General features: G+C 45.5%; 1 protein-coding gene across 2 annotated transcripts in view; it reads right to left on the bottom strand.

The window, feature by feature from the left end:
- LOC128684925 (reticulocalbin-2) overlaps positions 1-16,359 on the bottom strand; it is a 106,119-nt gene that overhangs the window by 15,457 nt on the left and 74,303 nt on the right. The window contains exons 1-2 of one of the 2 annotated variants that reach the window (XM_053771290.2): positions 7,285-7,441; positions 4,377-4,587 (exon numbers count right to left, since the gene is read on the bottom strand). In XM_053771290.2, the coding sequence (XP_053627265.1) occupies positions 4,377-4,569 (193 nt within the window). In that variant the 5' untranslated portion in view covers positions 4,570-4,587; positions 7,285-7,441. Of the gene's footprint in view, positions 1-4,376; positions 4,588-7,284; positions 7,442-16,359 lie in introns of those variants that run through there. The other variant, XM_053771291.2, reaches the window with a different exon arrangement.

Raw genomic sequence — 16,359 nt, forward strand, 5'->3', positions numbered from 1 at the left:
TGGTAATCCCCCTTATGTATGCTGGGAGGCAGTTGAACAGTCTCGGGCCCCTGACACTTATTGTATGGTCTCTTAACGTGCTAGTGACACCCCTGCTTTTCATTGGGGGGATGTTGCATCGTCTGCCAAGTCTTTTGCTTTCGTAGTGAGTGATTTTCGTGTGCAAGTTCGGTACTAGTCCCTCTAGGATTTTCCAGGTGTATATAACCATGTATCTCTCCTGCCTGCATTCCAGGGAATACAGGTTCAGGAACCTCAAGCGCTCCCAGTAATTGAGGTGTTTTATCTCCGTTATGCGCGCCATGAAGGTTCTCTGTACATATTAAATTTTATTTTCCTTAATATCTGTATGAAATAAAAATTGAAGATAGCTCAAGAAAATAGAAAGAGCAGACAACCTAAGCAAACACTGTTGACCAATGCAGTCAGCTGTGTCCACCATGCTGCCAGCCAAACACCATTTTCATTCACTAGGCATAAGTCTGTGATAAGGCTCAAGTGTCACAGTCACATTTTGGTCACAAATCATAAAAGGAACTTGAGAGAACAGGAACTTGTGAAATGTTTGCAAGTGGTAGCAATTTCCAGTGTGTGTCATCTGTACATAGCACCTCAAGACTTGTTTGCAAGATTGTAACTGGTAAAGAATCTTCTAAGCCTTGAGGTTGGTAATATCTAAATAGGTGGAAAACCCTTCACCATATGCAGAAGATATGACTGAAGGACAACCATGGAGAACTTTAATGTTTCCTAGACAAATGGATGAGGCCACAGAATAGAACAAAAAAAAAAAATGTATATCACTGATAGTGTAACACCTTCATATAAGTATTTGAAGATTGAGACACTTAAGCATCATATGGGAATCTTTATTGAAGAAACATTTTCCCACACAGTGGCCTCATCAGTCCAATACAAATCAGAAAGGTGTAAGGAGAGTAGCAGTTTAAGGTAATCAGTCCCTCAGCCTGGAGTCAATGTATATAGTCCATCAATCTTGTAGAAAGTACAGTATAGGGCCGTAGAAGTGGCTTATATAGTCAGGCGACTGATTGATGGACTGTACACATCGACTCCAGGCTGAGGGACTAATTACCTCAAACTCCTCTTCTCCTTACACCTTTCTGATTTGTATTGGACTGATGAAGCCACTGTGTGGTGAAACGTTTCTTCAATAAAAGATTCCCATATGTTGCATAAGTGTCTCAATCTTCAACTTGTCGGTTTTCAACAATTTATCACATATAAGTATTTATTTTATGCATATGGTTTTCAGTATCTCAACATTTATGAATAATTAATTTATATTTGTAGTGATGAAATTTAAAATATAAACATGTGAAGGTTGGGTCTAAAACATAAATGTTTGTCTCAAAATACATATAAATCAACTTATATCCATAGTACATATCAGCTAAACAGTCCAGTCCCACGTCCTCCTCCAAGGCATGGGAGACCTTGGAGAGGTATGTTCACATGTAAGGGCACTACTGTTTATTGCTGAAGTTGATGCAAGACAAATTTATGTCCTACACCGAAAAGCCATGCTCATGGAATGAACGTAAGAATGGAGGAACACTGCAGTAGTCCTATGGGCCCAAACTAGCCAAGACCTCTAAATCAACCATTCCCACCTACCCACTTGACCAGCCTTTTCCCAAACCTTCCCAAGAAGCAGCTTCAATACCTCAGTTACTAATCAAAACTCAACTAGTCTCACTCATATATTTGTCCAATGAGCCAAGGCTGGAATATACCGAGGCAACAACACTCAGACTAGCTCCACCTGTAACATACATATTTTATTTCTTTGTATCATGGGAAAGTGCTGAACCCATATGGGTCATACAGTGCTTTGGAAAATGGCAAGTAATTAAAATCAATTCAAGAGACCCTGAAAAATAAGTAACCCCCAGAGCCCCACTGCTAACTACTTCATCCAACAGTCTTTCTTAACCGGAATGAGAAGAAATATTCCTAGGGTTGTACATGAATGGTATACAATACCGACAAGATGAAAATTAGACACATGTGCAACATCCAGTGGCTTTATCAATACAAATTCCAGGACATGAATGGAAGACAGAAGAATTATATACAAAAGATGAGGTAACCAGTCTCTACGGTGCTCTTCACACTAACTCCAAGGCTGAGAGACTGATTACCTCATCTTTTGTATATAGTTCTTCTGTCTTCCATTCATGTCTTTGAATCTGTATTGATAAAGCAACTGGATGGTGAAACATCTACAATAAAGATACCCAGATGTTGCACATGTGTCTAATTTTCATCATTCCTAGGGTCCTTTCTGCCCACTTCTGTTCCATAACCCACAGCAAAACATATCTCAAGAACCTCAAAATCCTTAACAAAATACTGTTTTGTCATGACACACAATGGCAGTAAGCACACTAACAATGGCACACTTACCCTGTGATAACATATACAAATTCTCTTTATTAAACAACAATATTACTTGCATCCTCATACCTTACTGTAATATCATTCACTACTACAGTAATTCTACACTAAATTACAGCATCGGAAGACACAAAAATAGTTAAAGTTCATGAAACTCACAGTCCTAAAGAGAGAAAGGAAAGCAGAAGACAAAGACAATTGCAGAACTATAATTCAGCCACGCACCGAGGCCCTCTTCAGACTGCTGAAGAGGGCCTTGGTACAAGGCTCATATATGAAGTACCCATCAGACCCCAGCATCTTCTCTTTTATTCCAACCATATTGATTTGTTCTTGCCATTAACCAATTATCACATCTTTACTAGCCTTTCTTTATTATCTCACTGATATTTAAAGAGAGAATTTATCTGTTTTTAATATTCTTTCATATACTGTACACAATAAAAAAATATTTTTATCAGCCATTCATTCACAATATATGCTTCCATTTAGTTATCTTTATTCTTAAATACAATAAAGAAGAAAAACTTCATAAATAACAAAAAAGGCACAATACCGTGACTGGAACGATACACAAATAACCCGCACATAAAAGAGAAGCTTACAACGACGTTTCGATCCAACTTGGACCAATGACAAAGTCACACTAACCAGAAGTGGAGCAGGACGGCTAGATATAGGCAGGAAGAGGTGATGGTAGTAGTAGTAGTACAAGAATGGTATATAATACCGACAAGATGAAATTAAGACACATGCGCAACACCCGGGCATCCCTATCGTAGACATTTCGCCATCCAGCCAGCCACTGGATGGCGAAACGTCCACAACAAAGACAACCAGGCGCCGCACATGTGTCTTAATTTCATCAGAAGTTGTAGTAGTAGTAGTAGTAGTAGTAGTAGAAGAGGTAGTGGTAGTGGTAGAAGTGGGAAATAAGGAGGACGAGCCAGTCAAATACAAAGGAAGGGGAGCACTGCAAGAGAGCTAGGTGCAAGCGCACAGAGGTGCTTGAAAGAGGAAATGGTGAAATAAATGAAGGAACAGAAACACGAGACAGAAGAGAGAAAGACAACCCAGAGGAGAAAAGGAATGAGGAAAGGGGAAGAGGGAGAAGAAAAAGAAAAAGAAAAAGAAAAAATGAGGAGTCAGGTTAAGTCACGGGTGTTCTGAAGTTTGGAGCATTTTACAACGTAGTGGGAGAGGAAGGCATCTACAGAGACGAAGCCAGGGCTAAGGTTCATACAAGGAAAGTTGTGTATTAGAGAGGATTCAACTAGACGGCGACTGTTCGAGTTGGAAGTAGGGAAGACAGTTTTAGCAGAAGACCAGTCAATAGGATGGCTATGATCTCTGACGTGACAGAAAAGAGCATTGTTAGTGTCGGCAAGCCTAACACTATTTTTGTGCTCCCTAAGTCTGTCAGAAAGAGATCGACCAGTTTCTCCAAAGTATTGAAGAGGACAGGAGGAGCAAGAAATAGAGTAGACACCAGAAACATCTGTAGAGGGAGGAGTGGTATGAACGAGATTGGTGCGAAGAGTGTTAGTCTGGCGGAAGGTAAGCTTGATGTCTAAGGGACGGAGAGAATTGTTGAGATTAGAAAGACCGGAAATGTAGGGAAGGCAGAGGATAGAAGAGTTCCCAGGAGTAGAGAGTTTGGGAGAGAAGAAATTGCGTTTAGCACGTGAGAGGGCAGAATCTATGAAATGGGAAGGGTAGCCAAGACGGGAAAACAAATTATGAAGAGTGGAAATTTCTGCTGGAAGGAACTTCATAGTTTCCTTTTTCAGGTTACACTGCCTCTGTGGGAGACAGCAGGCATATTGAAAAAAATATTAGTTCTCCTTACCACTTGTTTGAAGCCACCGCTTCCACTAACTCAAAGTGGTGGTGGTGGCTCCCAGGTGCCATATATCTTCCATCATACAAATGTAGGTCAGTACATGTCAACCTACCCAGAATAGCCTCATGATCAAACTCTGTGTTATGTTGGCCATCGACATAGTGTCCGTGATCACGCGGGCTCCTCGCTCCATCAGCTTCTCGCTCCTTCTGTGCATTATGCAAGTGGTGTGTGTGGGCAGAAGACTGTCCCAGTGCCAGTAAACACACCAAAAATGCACAAACGACTGCTCTGCACATGAACATTGTGCTTATGGTAGGTTTCTGCGAAACAAAATCTTTTAGTGAATTGATAGAGTAATCATAAACAACACTATTAATAACATTGTATCAAAGATTAGGTAAGGTAAGGCTTGTCAGGAAACAGAACTAGTGTTTCCTGACACAGGTCTTAGTCATATGATGACCCACAGCTGGAGCTTTTGGACATCTAACTGAGGCCTTCCACTGGCTTACTCTTCTGCCCCTTTACAAAATTATGGTTATATGTATTTGTAACCATCTTGCCTAATTTTTTATTGTATCAAAGAAAACTCATTTTAAATAAGCAGCAGCAGCCACTATTAATTTTTCAACTTCCTGTTAATAACACACATACAGAATTTTTAACAATAATAAAATCAAACAACAGAATTTTTAAACCAGACTAAATTTTTGACAAAATGCTGTGCATTCTATGGGCAATCTAGGAAATAAATATTTTATTAATGCAGTGACTGGAAATAAAAGTCTAAATCTAATTCTTTACAAGTGTTAATTCTTGTACCTCAAAAACTGTGGTGACTCCAACACTGGCTGAAGTACTGACCTGTGGTGGTTCCACCAACACTGGCTGCAGTACTGACCTGTGATGGCTCCACCAACACTGGCTGCAGTACTGACCTGTGGTGACTGCACCAACACTGGCTGCAGTACTGACCTGTGGTGACTGCACCAACACTGGCTGCAGTACTGACCTGTGGTGACTGCACCAACACTGGCTGCAGTACTGACCTGTGGTGGCTCCACCAACACTGGCTGCAGTACTGACCTGTGATGGCTCCACCAACACTGGCTGCAGTACTGACCTGTGGTGACTGCACCAACACTGGCTGCAGTACTGACCTGTGGTGACTGCACCAACACTGGCTGCAGTACTGACCTGTGGTGACTGCACCAACACTGGCTGCAGTACTGACCTGTGGTGACTGCACCAACACTGGCTGCAGTACTGACCTGTGGTGACTGCACCAACACTGGCTGCAGTACTGACCTGTGGTGACTGCACCAACACTGGCTGCAGTACTGACCTGTGGTGACTGCACCAACACTGGCTGCAGTACTGACCTGTGGTGACTGCACCAACACTGGCTGCAGTACTGACCTGTGGTGACTGCACCAACACTGGCTGCAGTACTGACCTGTGGTGACTGCACCAACACTGGCTGCAGTACTGACCTGTGGTGACTGCACCAACACTGGCTGCAGTACTGACCTGTGGTGACTGCACCAACACTGGCTGCAGTACTGACCTGTGGTGACTGCACCAACACTGGCTGCAGTACTGACCTGTGATGGCTCCACCAACACTGGCTGCAGTACTGACCTGTGATGGCTCCACCAACACTGGCTGCAGTACTGACCTGTGGTGACTGCACCAACACTGGCTGCAGTACTGACCTGTGGTGACTGCACCAACACTGGCTGCAGTACTGACCTGTGGTGGCTCCACCAACACTGGCTGCAGTACTGACCTGTGGTGGCTCCACCAACACTGGCTGCAGTACTGACCTGTGGTGGCTCCACCAACACTGGCTGCAGTACTGCCCTGTGGTGACTGCACCAACACTGGCTGCAGTACTGACCTGTGGTAACTTCACCAACACTGGCTGCAGTACTGACCTGTGGTGACTGCACCAACACTGACTGCAGTACTGACCTGTTGTGACTGCACCAACACTGGCTGCAGTACTGACCTGTGGTGACTGCACCAACACTGGCTGCAGTACTGACCTGTGGTGGCTCCACCAACACTGACTGCAGTACTGACCTGTGGTGACTGCACCAACACTGGCTGCAGTACTGACCTGTGGTGACTGCACCAACACTGACTGCAGTACTGACCTGTGGTGACTGCACCAACACTGGCTGCAGTACTGACCTGTGGTGACTGCACCAACACTGACTGCAGTACTGACCTGTGGTGACTGCACCAACACTGGCTGCAGTACTGACCTGTGGTGACTGCACCAACACTGGCTGCAGTACTGACCTGTGGTGACTGCACCAACACTGGCTGCAGTACTGACCTGTGGTGACTGCACCAACACTGGCTGCAGTACTGACCTGTGGTGACTGCACCAACACTGGCTGCAGTACTGACCTGTGGTGGCTCCACCAACACTGGCTGCAGTACTGACCTGTGGTGACTGCACCAACACTGGCTGCAGTACTGACCTGTGGTGACTGCACCAACACTGGCTGCAGTACTGACCTGTGGTGACTGCACCAACACTGGCTGCAGTACTGACCTGTGGTAACTTCACCAATACTGGCTGCAGTACTGACCTGTGGTGACTGCACCAACACTGGCTGCAGTACTGACCTGTGGTGACTGCACCAACACTGGCTGCAGTACTGACCTGTGGTGACTGCACCAACACTGGCTGCAGTACTGACCTGTGATGGCTCCACCAACACTGGCTGCAGTACTGACCTGTGATGGCTCCACCAACACTGGCTGCAGTACTGACCTGTGGTGGCTCCACCAACACTGGCTGCAGTACTGACCTGTGATGGCTCCACCAACACTGGCTGCAGTACTGACCTGTGATGGCTCCACCAACACTGGCTGCAGTACTGACCTGTGATGGCTCCACCAACACTGGCTGCAGTACTGACCTGTGGTGGCTCCACCAACACTGGCTGCAGTACTGACCTGTGGTGACTGCACCAACACTGGCACTCCGGTCATCTACACACCTGTCTGTGCTGACGTTACAGGTGACAGTCTCCACCAGCACCACACAGGTGTCGGCTGAGTGTTGGAGAGTGACAAGTGTTGGAGAATGAAGGAGAAGTGAAGGTGTGGAGACAGCAGTGTTGGAGACACCAGTGTTGGACACCCTCCCTCACTCCCTCCTACATCAACACTAAACCCCCAAATCAACTAATCTATTTAAATTTACATTACAAACGACTTTTTAGTAACATAAATTACCACCAGCTCGTTTTTCTTATTTATTAATCAATATATTTAACTTTAAAGGAAATAAAATAAGTTAATTACCGAGTGTGTAAGTACAGCAGCTGTGAACAACATTATGGAACAAGTATCCAACCCACAAGTATATAAATACACTTAACTTTATTTACGTACCAGTACAAGATATTACAATTATTATACACAGTTTAACATGGGTGTAGATTGCTTTGAATTACCCCCAAAAATGTCCGAGTTAATTATTTCCTTAATAATAATATAATATCTTTATCTACTACCAGTACATGTATAAGGTATACAGACCATAGCTGACATCTATGTCATATTATTATATAGAAAGTCACTTGTTATGCTGAGAATTTCCCGCAAATTAGGTCAGTTTTGTCCCAGGATGTGAGCCACACCAGTCCACTAACACCCAGGATGTGACCCACACCAGTCCACTAACACCCAGGATGTGACCCACACCAGTCCACTAACACCCAGGATGTGACCCACACCAGTCCACTAACACCCAGGATGTATGCCACACCAGTCCACTAACACCCAGGATGCCACCCACACCAGTCCACTAACACCCAGGATGTGACCCACACCAGTCCACTAACACCCAGGATGTGACCCACACCAGTCCACTAACACCCAGGATGTGAGCCACACCAGTCCACTAACACCCAGGATGCCACCCACACCAGTCCACTAACACCCAGGATGTGACCCACACCAGTCCACTAACACCCAGGATGTGACCCACACCAGTCCACTAACACCCAGGATGTGACCCACACCAGTCCACTAACACCCAGGATGTGAGCCACACCAGTCCACTAACACCCAGGATGCCACCCACACCAGTCCACTAACACCCAGGATGTGACCCACACCAGTCCACTAACACCCAGGATGTGACCCACACCAGTCCACTAACACCCAGGATGTGACCCACACCAGTCCACTAACACCCAGGATGCCACCCACACAAGTCCACTAACACCCAGGATGTGACCCACACCAGTCCACTAACACCCAGGATGTGACCCACACCAGTCTAACACCCAGGATGCCACCCACACCAGTCCACTAACACCCAGGATTTGACCCACACCAGTCCACTAACACCCAGGATGTGACCCACACCAGTCCACTAACACCCAGGATGTGACCCACACCAGTCCACTAACACCCAGGATGCCACCCACACAAGTCCACTAACACCCAGGATGTGACCCACACCAGTCCACTAACACCCAGGATGTGACCCACACCAGTCCACTAACACCCAGGATGCCACCCACACCAGTCCACTAACACCCAGGATGTGACCCACACCAGTCCACTAACACCCAGGATGTGACCCACACCAGTCCACTAACACCCAGGATGTGACCCACACCAGTCCACTAACACCCAGGATGTGACCCACACCAGTCCACTAACACCCAGGATGTGACCCACACCAGTCTACTAACACCCAGGATGCCACCCACACCAGTCCACTAACACCCAGGATATGACCCACACCAGTCCACTAACACCCAGGATGTGACCCACACCAGTCCACTAACACCCAGGATGCCACCCACACCAGTCCACTAACACCCAGGATGTGGCCCACACCAGTCCACTGACACCCAGGATGCGACCCACACCAGTCCACTAACACCCAGGATGTGACCCACACCAGTCCACTAACACCCAGGATGTGACCCACACTAGTCCACTAACACCCAGGATGTGACCCACACCAGTCCACTAACACCCAGGATGCCACCCACACCAGTCCACTAACACCCAGGATGTGACCCACACCAGTCCACTAACACCCAGGATGTGACCCACACCAGTCCACTAACACCCAGGATGTGACCCATACCAGTCCACTAATGCCCAGGATGTGACCCACACAAGTCCACTAACACCTAGGGTGCGACACACATCAGTCACTAACACCCAGGACGCGACCCACACCAGTCCACTAACGCCCAGGATGTGACCCACAATATCACTAACACCCAGGATGTGACCCACGCCAGTCCACTAACGCCCAGGATGTGACCCACACCAGTCCACTAACACCCAGGATGTGACCCACACCATCACTAACACCCAGGTACCCATTTTACTGATGGGTGAACATAGACAACCCGTGTAAAGAAACACACCCAATGTTTCTACCCTTGCTGGGAATCGAATCCGGACCCTCGCCGTGTGAAGCGAAAGCTTAGCCACCAGGCCACCCGACATTTCCAATGAAGTCCTTGTATTTTTATTGGGGTCCTTGTATTTCCATTGGGGTCCTTGTATTTCCATTGGGGTCTTTGTATTTCCACTGGGTCCTTGTATTTTCATTTGGGCCCTTACATTTCCATTGGGGTCGTTACATTTCCATTGGGATCCTTACATTTCCATTGGGGTCTTTGCATTTCCATTGAGGTCTTTGTATTTCCATTGGGGTCTTTGTATTTCCATTGAGGTCCTTGTATTTCCACTGAGGTCTTTGTATTTCCATTGGGATCCCTGTATTTCCACTAGGAGTCCTTACATTTCCATTGGAGTCTTTGTTTACCTGGAGTTTACCTGGAGAGAGTTCCGGGGGTCAACGCCCCCGCGGCCCGGTCTGTGACCAGGCCTCCTGGTGGATCAGAGCCTGATCAACCAGGCTGTTACTGCTGGCTGCACGCAAACCAACGTACGAGCCACAGCCCGGCTGGTCAGGAACCAACTTTAGGTGCTTGTCCAGTGCCAGCTTGAAGACTGCCAGGGGTCTACTGGTAATCCCCCTTATGTATGCTGGGAGGCAGTTGAACAGTCTCGGGCCCCTGACACTTATTGTATGGTCTCTTAACGTGCTAGTGACACCCCTGCTTTTCATTGGGGGGATGTTGCATCGTCTGCCAAGTCTTTTGCTTTCGTAGTGAGTGACTTTCGTGTGCAAGTTCGGAACTAGTCCCTCTAGGATTTTCCAGGTGTATATAATCATGTATCTCTCCCTCCTGCATTCCAGGGAATACAGGTTTAGGAACCTCAAGCGCTCCCAGTAATTGAGGTGTTTTATCTCCGTTATGAGTGCCGTGAAGGTTCTCTGTACATTTTCTAGGTCAGCAATTTCACCTGCCTTGAAAGGTGCTGTTAGTGTGCAGCAATATTTCAGCCTAGATAGAACAAGTGACCTGAAGAGTGTCATCATGGGCTTGGCCTCCCTAGTTTTGAAGGTTCTCATTATCCATCCTGTCATTTTTCTAGCAGATGCGATTGATACAATGTTATGGTCCTTGAAGGTGAGATCCTCTGACATGATCACTCCCAGGTCTTTGACGTTAGTGTTTCGCTCTATTTTGTGGCCAGAATTTGTTTTGTACTCTGATGAAGATTTAATTTCCTCGTGTTTGCCCTTATCTGCCCTTATCTTGCCATATCTGAGTAATTGAAATTTCTCATCGTTGAACTTCATATTGTTTTCTGCAGCCCACTGAAAGATTTGGTTGATGTCCGCCTGGAGCCTTGCAGTGTCTGCAATGGAAGACACTGTCATGCAGATTCGGGTGTCATCTGTAAAGGAAGACACGGTGCTGTGGCTGACATCCTTGTCTATGTCGGATATGAGGATGAGGAACAAGATGGGAGCGAGTACTGTGCCTTGTGGCACAGAGCTTTTCACCGTAGCTGCCTCGGACTTTACTCTGTTGACGACTACTCTCTGTGTTCTGTTAGTGAGGAAATTATAGATCCATCGACCGACTTTTCCTGTTATTCCTTTAGCACGCATTTTGTGCGCTATTACGCCATGGTCACACTTGTCGAAGGCTTTTGCAAAGTCTGTATATATTACATCTGCATTCTTTTTGTCTTCTAGTGCATTTAGGACCTTGTCGTAGTGATCCAATAGTTGAGACAGACAGGAGCGACCTGTTCTAAACCCATGTTGCCCTGGGTTGTGTAACTGATGGGTTTCTAGATGGGTGGTGATCTTGCTTCTTAGGACCCTTTCAAAGATTTTTATGACATGGGACGTTAGTTCTATCGGTCTGTAGTTCTTTGCTGTTGCTTTACTGCGCCCTTTGTGGAGTGGGGCTATGTCTGTTGTTTTTAGTAACTGTGGGACGACCCCCGTGTCCATGCTCCCTCTCCATAGGATGGAAAAGGCTCGTGATAGGGGCTTCTTGCAGTTCTTGATGAACACGGAGTTCCATGAGTCTGGCCCTGGGGCAGAGTGCATGGGCATGTCATTTATCACCTGTTCGAAGTCATTTGGCGTCAGTATAACATCAGATAGGCTTGTGTTAACCAAATTTTGTGGCTCTCTGATAAAAAATTCATTTTGATCTTTGACTCTCAGTCTGGTTAGCGGCTTGCTAAAAACTGAGTCATATTGGGACTTGAGTAGCTCACTCATTTCCTTGCTGTCATCTGTGTAGGACCCATCTTGTTTAAGTAGGGGCCCAATACTGGACGTTGTTCTCGACTTTGATTTGGCATAGGAGAAGAAATACTTTGGGTTTCTTTCGATTTCATTTATGGCTTTTAGTTCTTCCCGCAATTCCTGACTCCTATAAGATTCCTTTAGCTTAAGTTCGATGCTTGCTATTTCTGTGACCAGTGTCTCCCTATGCATTTCAGATATATTGACCTCTTTTAGCCGCTCTGTTGTTCTTTTCCGTTGCCTGTAAAGGGAGCGCCTGTCTCTTTCTATTTTACATCTACTCCTTCTTTTTCTTAGAGGAATAAGCCTTGTGCATACATCGAGTGCCACCAAGTCAATCTGTTCTAGGCATGGAACATTAAAATGGTATAAAATACCGACAGGTTGTTAGGTAAGACACATATGCAACAGTTAGGTATCTTTATTATGAAACGTTTCGCCTACACAGTAGGCTTCTTCAGTCAAGTACAGAAAAGTTGATAGAAGCAGAAGATACTTGAAGACGATGTAATCAGTCCATCACCCTTAAAGTTTTGAGGTGGTCAGTCCCTCAGTCTGGAGAAGAGCATTGTTCCATAGTATGAAACAATATGGAGAAGAAGTGACAGGATGGAGCTTTTATAGCGCCAGGAGGTGAGACGTAGGCCACTAGGAGAGGTAAGAACTCAGATGTTGAAAGGTTAGGTCCCTCTCAAACCCAGCCCCTCTCACTAGTGGAAGTTGTCGAAGTTGATTGCAGGTCTGTACCAAGATACCCTTGTGTTGCAGTGTCTGACAGATTGAACATTAAAATGGTATAAAATACCGACAGGTTGTTAGGTAAGACACATATGCAACAGTTAGGTATCTTTATTATGAAACGTTTCGCCTACACAGTAGGCTTCTTCAGTCAAGTACAGAAAAGTTGATAGAAGCAGAAGATACTTGAAGACGATGTAATCAGTCCATCACCCTTAAAGTTTTGAGGTGGTCAGTCCCTCAGTCTGGAGAAGAGCATTGTTCCATAGTATGAAACAATATGGAGAAGAAGTGACAGGATGGAGCTTTTATAGCGCCAGGAGGTGAGACGTAGGCCACTAGGAGAGGTAAGAACTCAGATGTTGAAAGGTTAGGTCCCTCTCAAACCCAGCCCCTCTCACTAGTGGAAGTTGTCGAAGTTGATTGCAGGTCTGTACCAAGATACCCTTGTGTTGCAGTGTCTGACAGATTGAACATTAAAATGGTATAAAATACCGACAGGTTGTTAGGTAAGACACATATGCAACAGTTAGGTATCTTTATTATGAAACGTTTCGCCTACACAGTAGGCTTCTTCAGTCAAGTACAGAAAAGTTGATAGAAGCAGAAGATACTTGAAGACGATGTAATCAGTCCATCACCCTTAAAGTTTTGAGGTGGTCAGTCCCTCAGTCTGGAGAAGAGCATTGTTCCATAGTATGAAACAATATGGAGAAGAAGTGACAGGCTTTTATAGCGCCAGGAGGCATAAGTTGGGGTCTGTGTTGCTTAGTATATCTTCCCAGCTTATATCGGTTAAGACTTGGTTTACTTGGTCCCACTTTATGTTTTTGTTATTGAAGTTGAATTTGGTGAATGCTCCCTCGTGACTAGTCTCATTATGTCGGTCTGGGGCTCCACGCATACATGTCTGAACCTCAATTATATTGTGATCTGAGTATATTGTTTTTGATATGGTGACATTTCTTATCAGATCATCATTGTTAGTGAAGATGAGGTCTAGTGTATTCTCCAGTCTAGTAGGCTCTATTATTTGCTGGTTTAAATTGAATTTTGTGCAGAGATTTAAAAGCTCGTGTGAGTGTGAGTTTTCATCAGAGCTGCCTCCTGGTGTTATTTCTGCAACAATATTATTTGCTATATTCCACCATTTTAGGTGCCTTAAGTTGAAATCCCCCAGGAGCAAGATGTTGGGTGCAGGAGCTGGAAGATTTTCAAGACAGTGGTCAATTTTTAACAGCTGTTCCTGGAATTGCTGGGATGTTGCATCTGGAGGCTTGCAGACTACCACAATGACTAGGTTTTGGTTATCGACCTTTACTGCTAAAACTTCCACTACATCATTTGAGGCATTAAGCAGTTCTGTGCAAACAAGTGACTCTGCAATGTACAGGCCAACCCCCCAACCCCCTTTTGCCTGTTCACTCTGTCACATCTGTATAGGTTGTAACCTGGGATCCATATTTCGTTGTCCAAGTGATCCTTTATTTGGGTCTCAGTGAAAGCTGCGAACATTGCCTTTGCCTCTGCAAGCAGTCCACGGATGAAAGGTATTTTGTTGTTTGTTGCTGGCTTTAGACCCTGTATATTTGCAAAGAAGAATGTCATCGGACTGGTGGTATGGTTGGTACTGGGGGGGATTTTTTTTCCGGCATTTGTATCTGTATTTGTTGGTTTGGAGTGGAGGCCATCGACTGTGGTTCCACTCCAGGAATGACTGGATTTGGTGTACGATTTCTGCCATTTCCTGCCAGTTTTTTTTCCTTCCTGGCACTAAAATACCTCTCCCTCTTGAGTGGCTGTGGCTACCCAGGTTTTCCCATGGCCTGGATGTTTTGCATTTTTTCGTACCCTTTAGATGGTGTGCCTGGCAATTTAAGTTATAGCATAGTCTTTCCTGTACTGAAGAGGTACACATTTCAGGGTGAAAAAGCTTACAGGAAGGGAGTTTGCATTTTCCTGTTGTCATATGGGCATGGCATTTTCTAGGGTGGTCATAGTTGCACGTCCCGTCTGTTTTTCCAGATTTCCCATGTCTGCAGATATCAAATGCATAGTATGTGCACAGGCTTGGTTTCCGTTTGCCTTGGGTTTCTGTGACTGTATTCCCTGTTGGTGCATGTTTCCCTGTCTTACTTCTATCCTCCCTAGCACCAACAATGGAGCTCCCACCAGTTGTTTTTTTTGTAATATATCCTCACTATTGCTAGTGGAGTCCTCTTGTTTGCTATTTCCTGTGGTATTTCTAGTTTGCAATATTGGTTTTATCTTATATTTGACTACACTTGTTTCCCCACTATGGCTCCTGTCCCCTATGAGGTCATTTATATGTATTCCTTCCTGCGTATAATTCCCGACTACCTGGACAAAATCTCCAGCTTCACCATTACTGTCTCCCAGGACAGCACCTCCAGCTTCACCATTACTGTCTCCCAGGACAGTACCTCCAGCTTCACCATTACTGTCTCCCAGGACAGCACCTCCAGCTTCACCATTACTGTCTCTCAGGACAGCACTATAAGCCCCACATTTACTGACTACCAGGATATCACCTCCAGCCTTACAGTTTCTAACTACATGGCCAGTATCAAGGGCAGTACCATTCAGCCCAGACTTTTTATGTTCCCATCTGTTGTAGAAAGCTTCCAGGTTGTCTATGAAAGTAGCTTTGATGTTTTCCTCTTTTAATACCCTTGTGATTTTAGTCCACAGATTTATCTCATTTGGGCATACCCAAAAACACTTCCCTGTTTTAATACTGCTTGTAGCTAGTTCTTGGATATCTGCACAAGGGGTGTGACACCAATTTCCACAAAAATGACAATTTATCCATGTGGAAGCCCGTTTGTTTGATTGACTGCAGACTACACAGAGCTTCATAATGATTTGAATGGTTGATTTACTGTAATTCTACTAGCAACCTCTTGAATACTCTATTAATAACCTCCTTAAATGAAGCTCTAGCTATTTGTATTTCTATTTCTAACTGTACTTGTATATTGGACAGCTTACCGTGTACGTTCCTGATTTATATTTATTGTTTGTGTTTGATAAGGGCGCCTACAACCCCATCCGTTTACAGTCTGCTTTATTGTCTAACAAATCCGTGGCCTGGTGGCTAAAGCTCCCGCTTCACACACGGAGGGCCCGGGTTCGATTCCCGGCGGGTGGAAACATTTCGACACGTTTCCTTACACCTGTTGTCCTGTTCACCTAGCAGCAAATAGGTACCTGGGTGTTAGTCGACTGGTGTGGGTCGCATCCTGGGGGACAAGATTAAGGACCCCAATGGAAATAAGTTAGACAGTCCTCGATGACGCACTGACTTTCTTGGGTTATCCTGGGTGGCTAACCCTCCGGGGTTAAAAATCCGAACGAAATCTTATCTTATCTTATCTTATCTGAAACTCACTACGAAAGCAAAAGACTTGGCAGACGATGCACCATCCCCCCAATGAAAAGCAGAGGTGTCACTAGCACGTTAAGAGACCATACAATAAGTGTCAGGGGCCCGAGACTGTTCAACTGCCTCCCAGCACACATAAGGGGGATTACCAACAGACCCCTGGCAGTCTTCAAGCTGGCACTGGACAAGCACCTAAAGTCAGTTCCTGATCAGCCGGGCTGTGGCTCGTACGTTGGTTTGCGTGCAGCCAGCAGCAACAGCCTGGTTGAT

The sequence above is a fragment of the Cherax quadricarinatus genome, chromosome 5 (assembly GCF_038502225.1).
Source record: "Cherax quadricarinatus isolate ZL_2023a chromosome 5, ASM3850222v1, whole genome shotgun sequence".
In the NCBI taxonomy this organism is placed as follows: Eukaryota; Metazoa; Arthropoda; class Malacostraca; order Decapoda; family Parastacidae; genus Cherax; species Cherax quadricarinatus.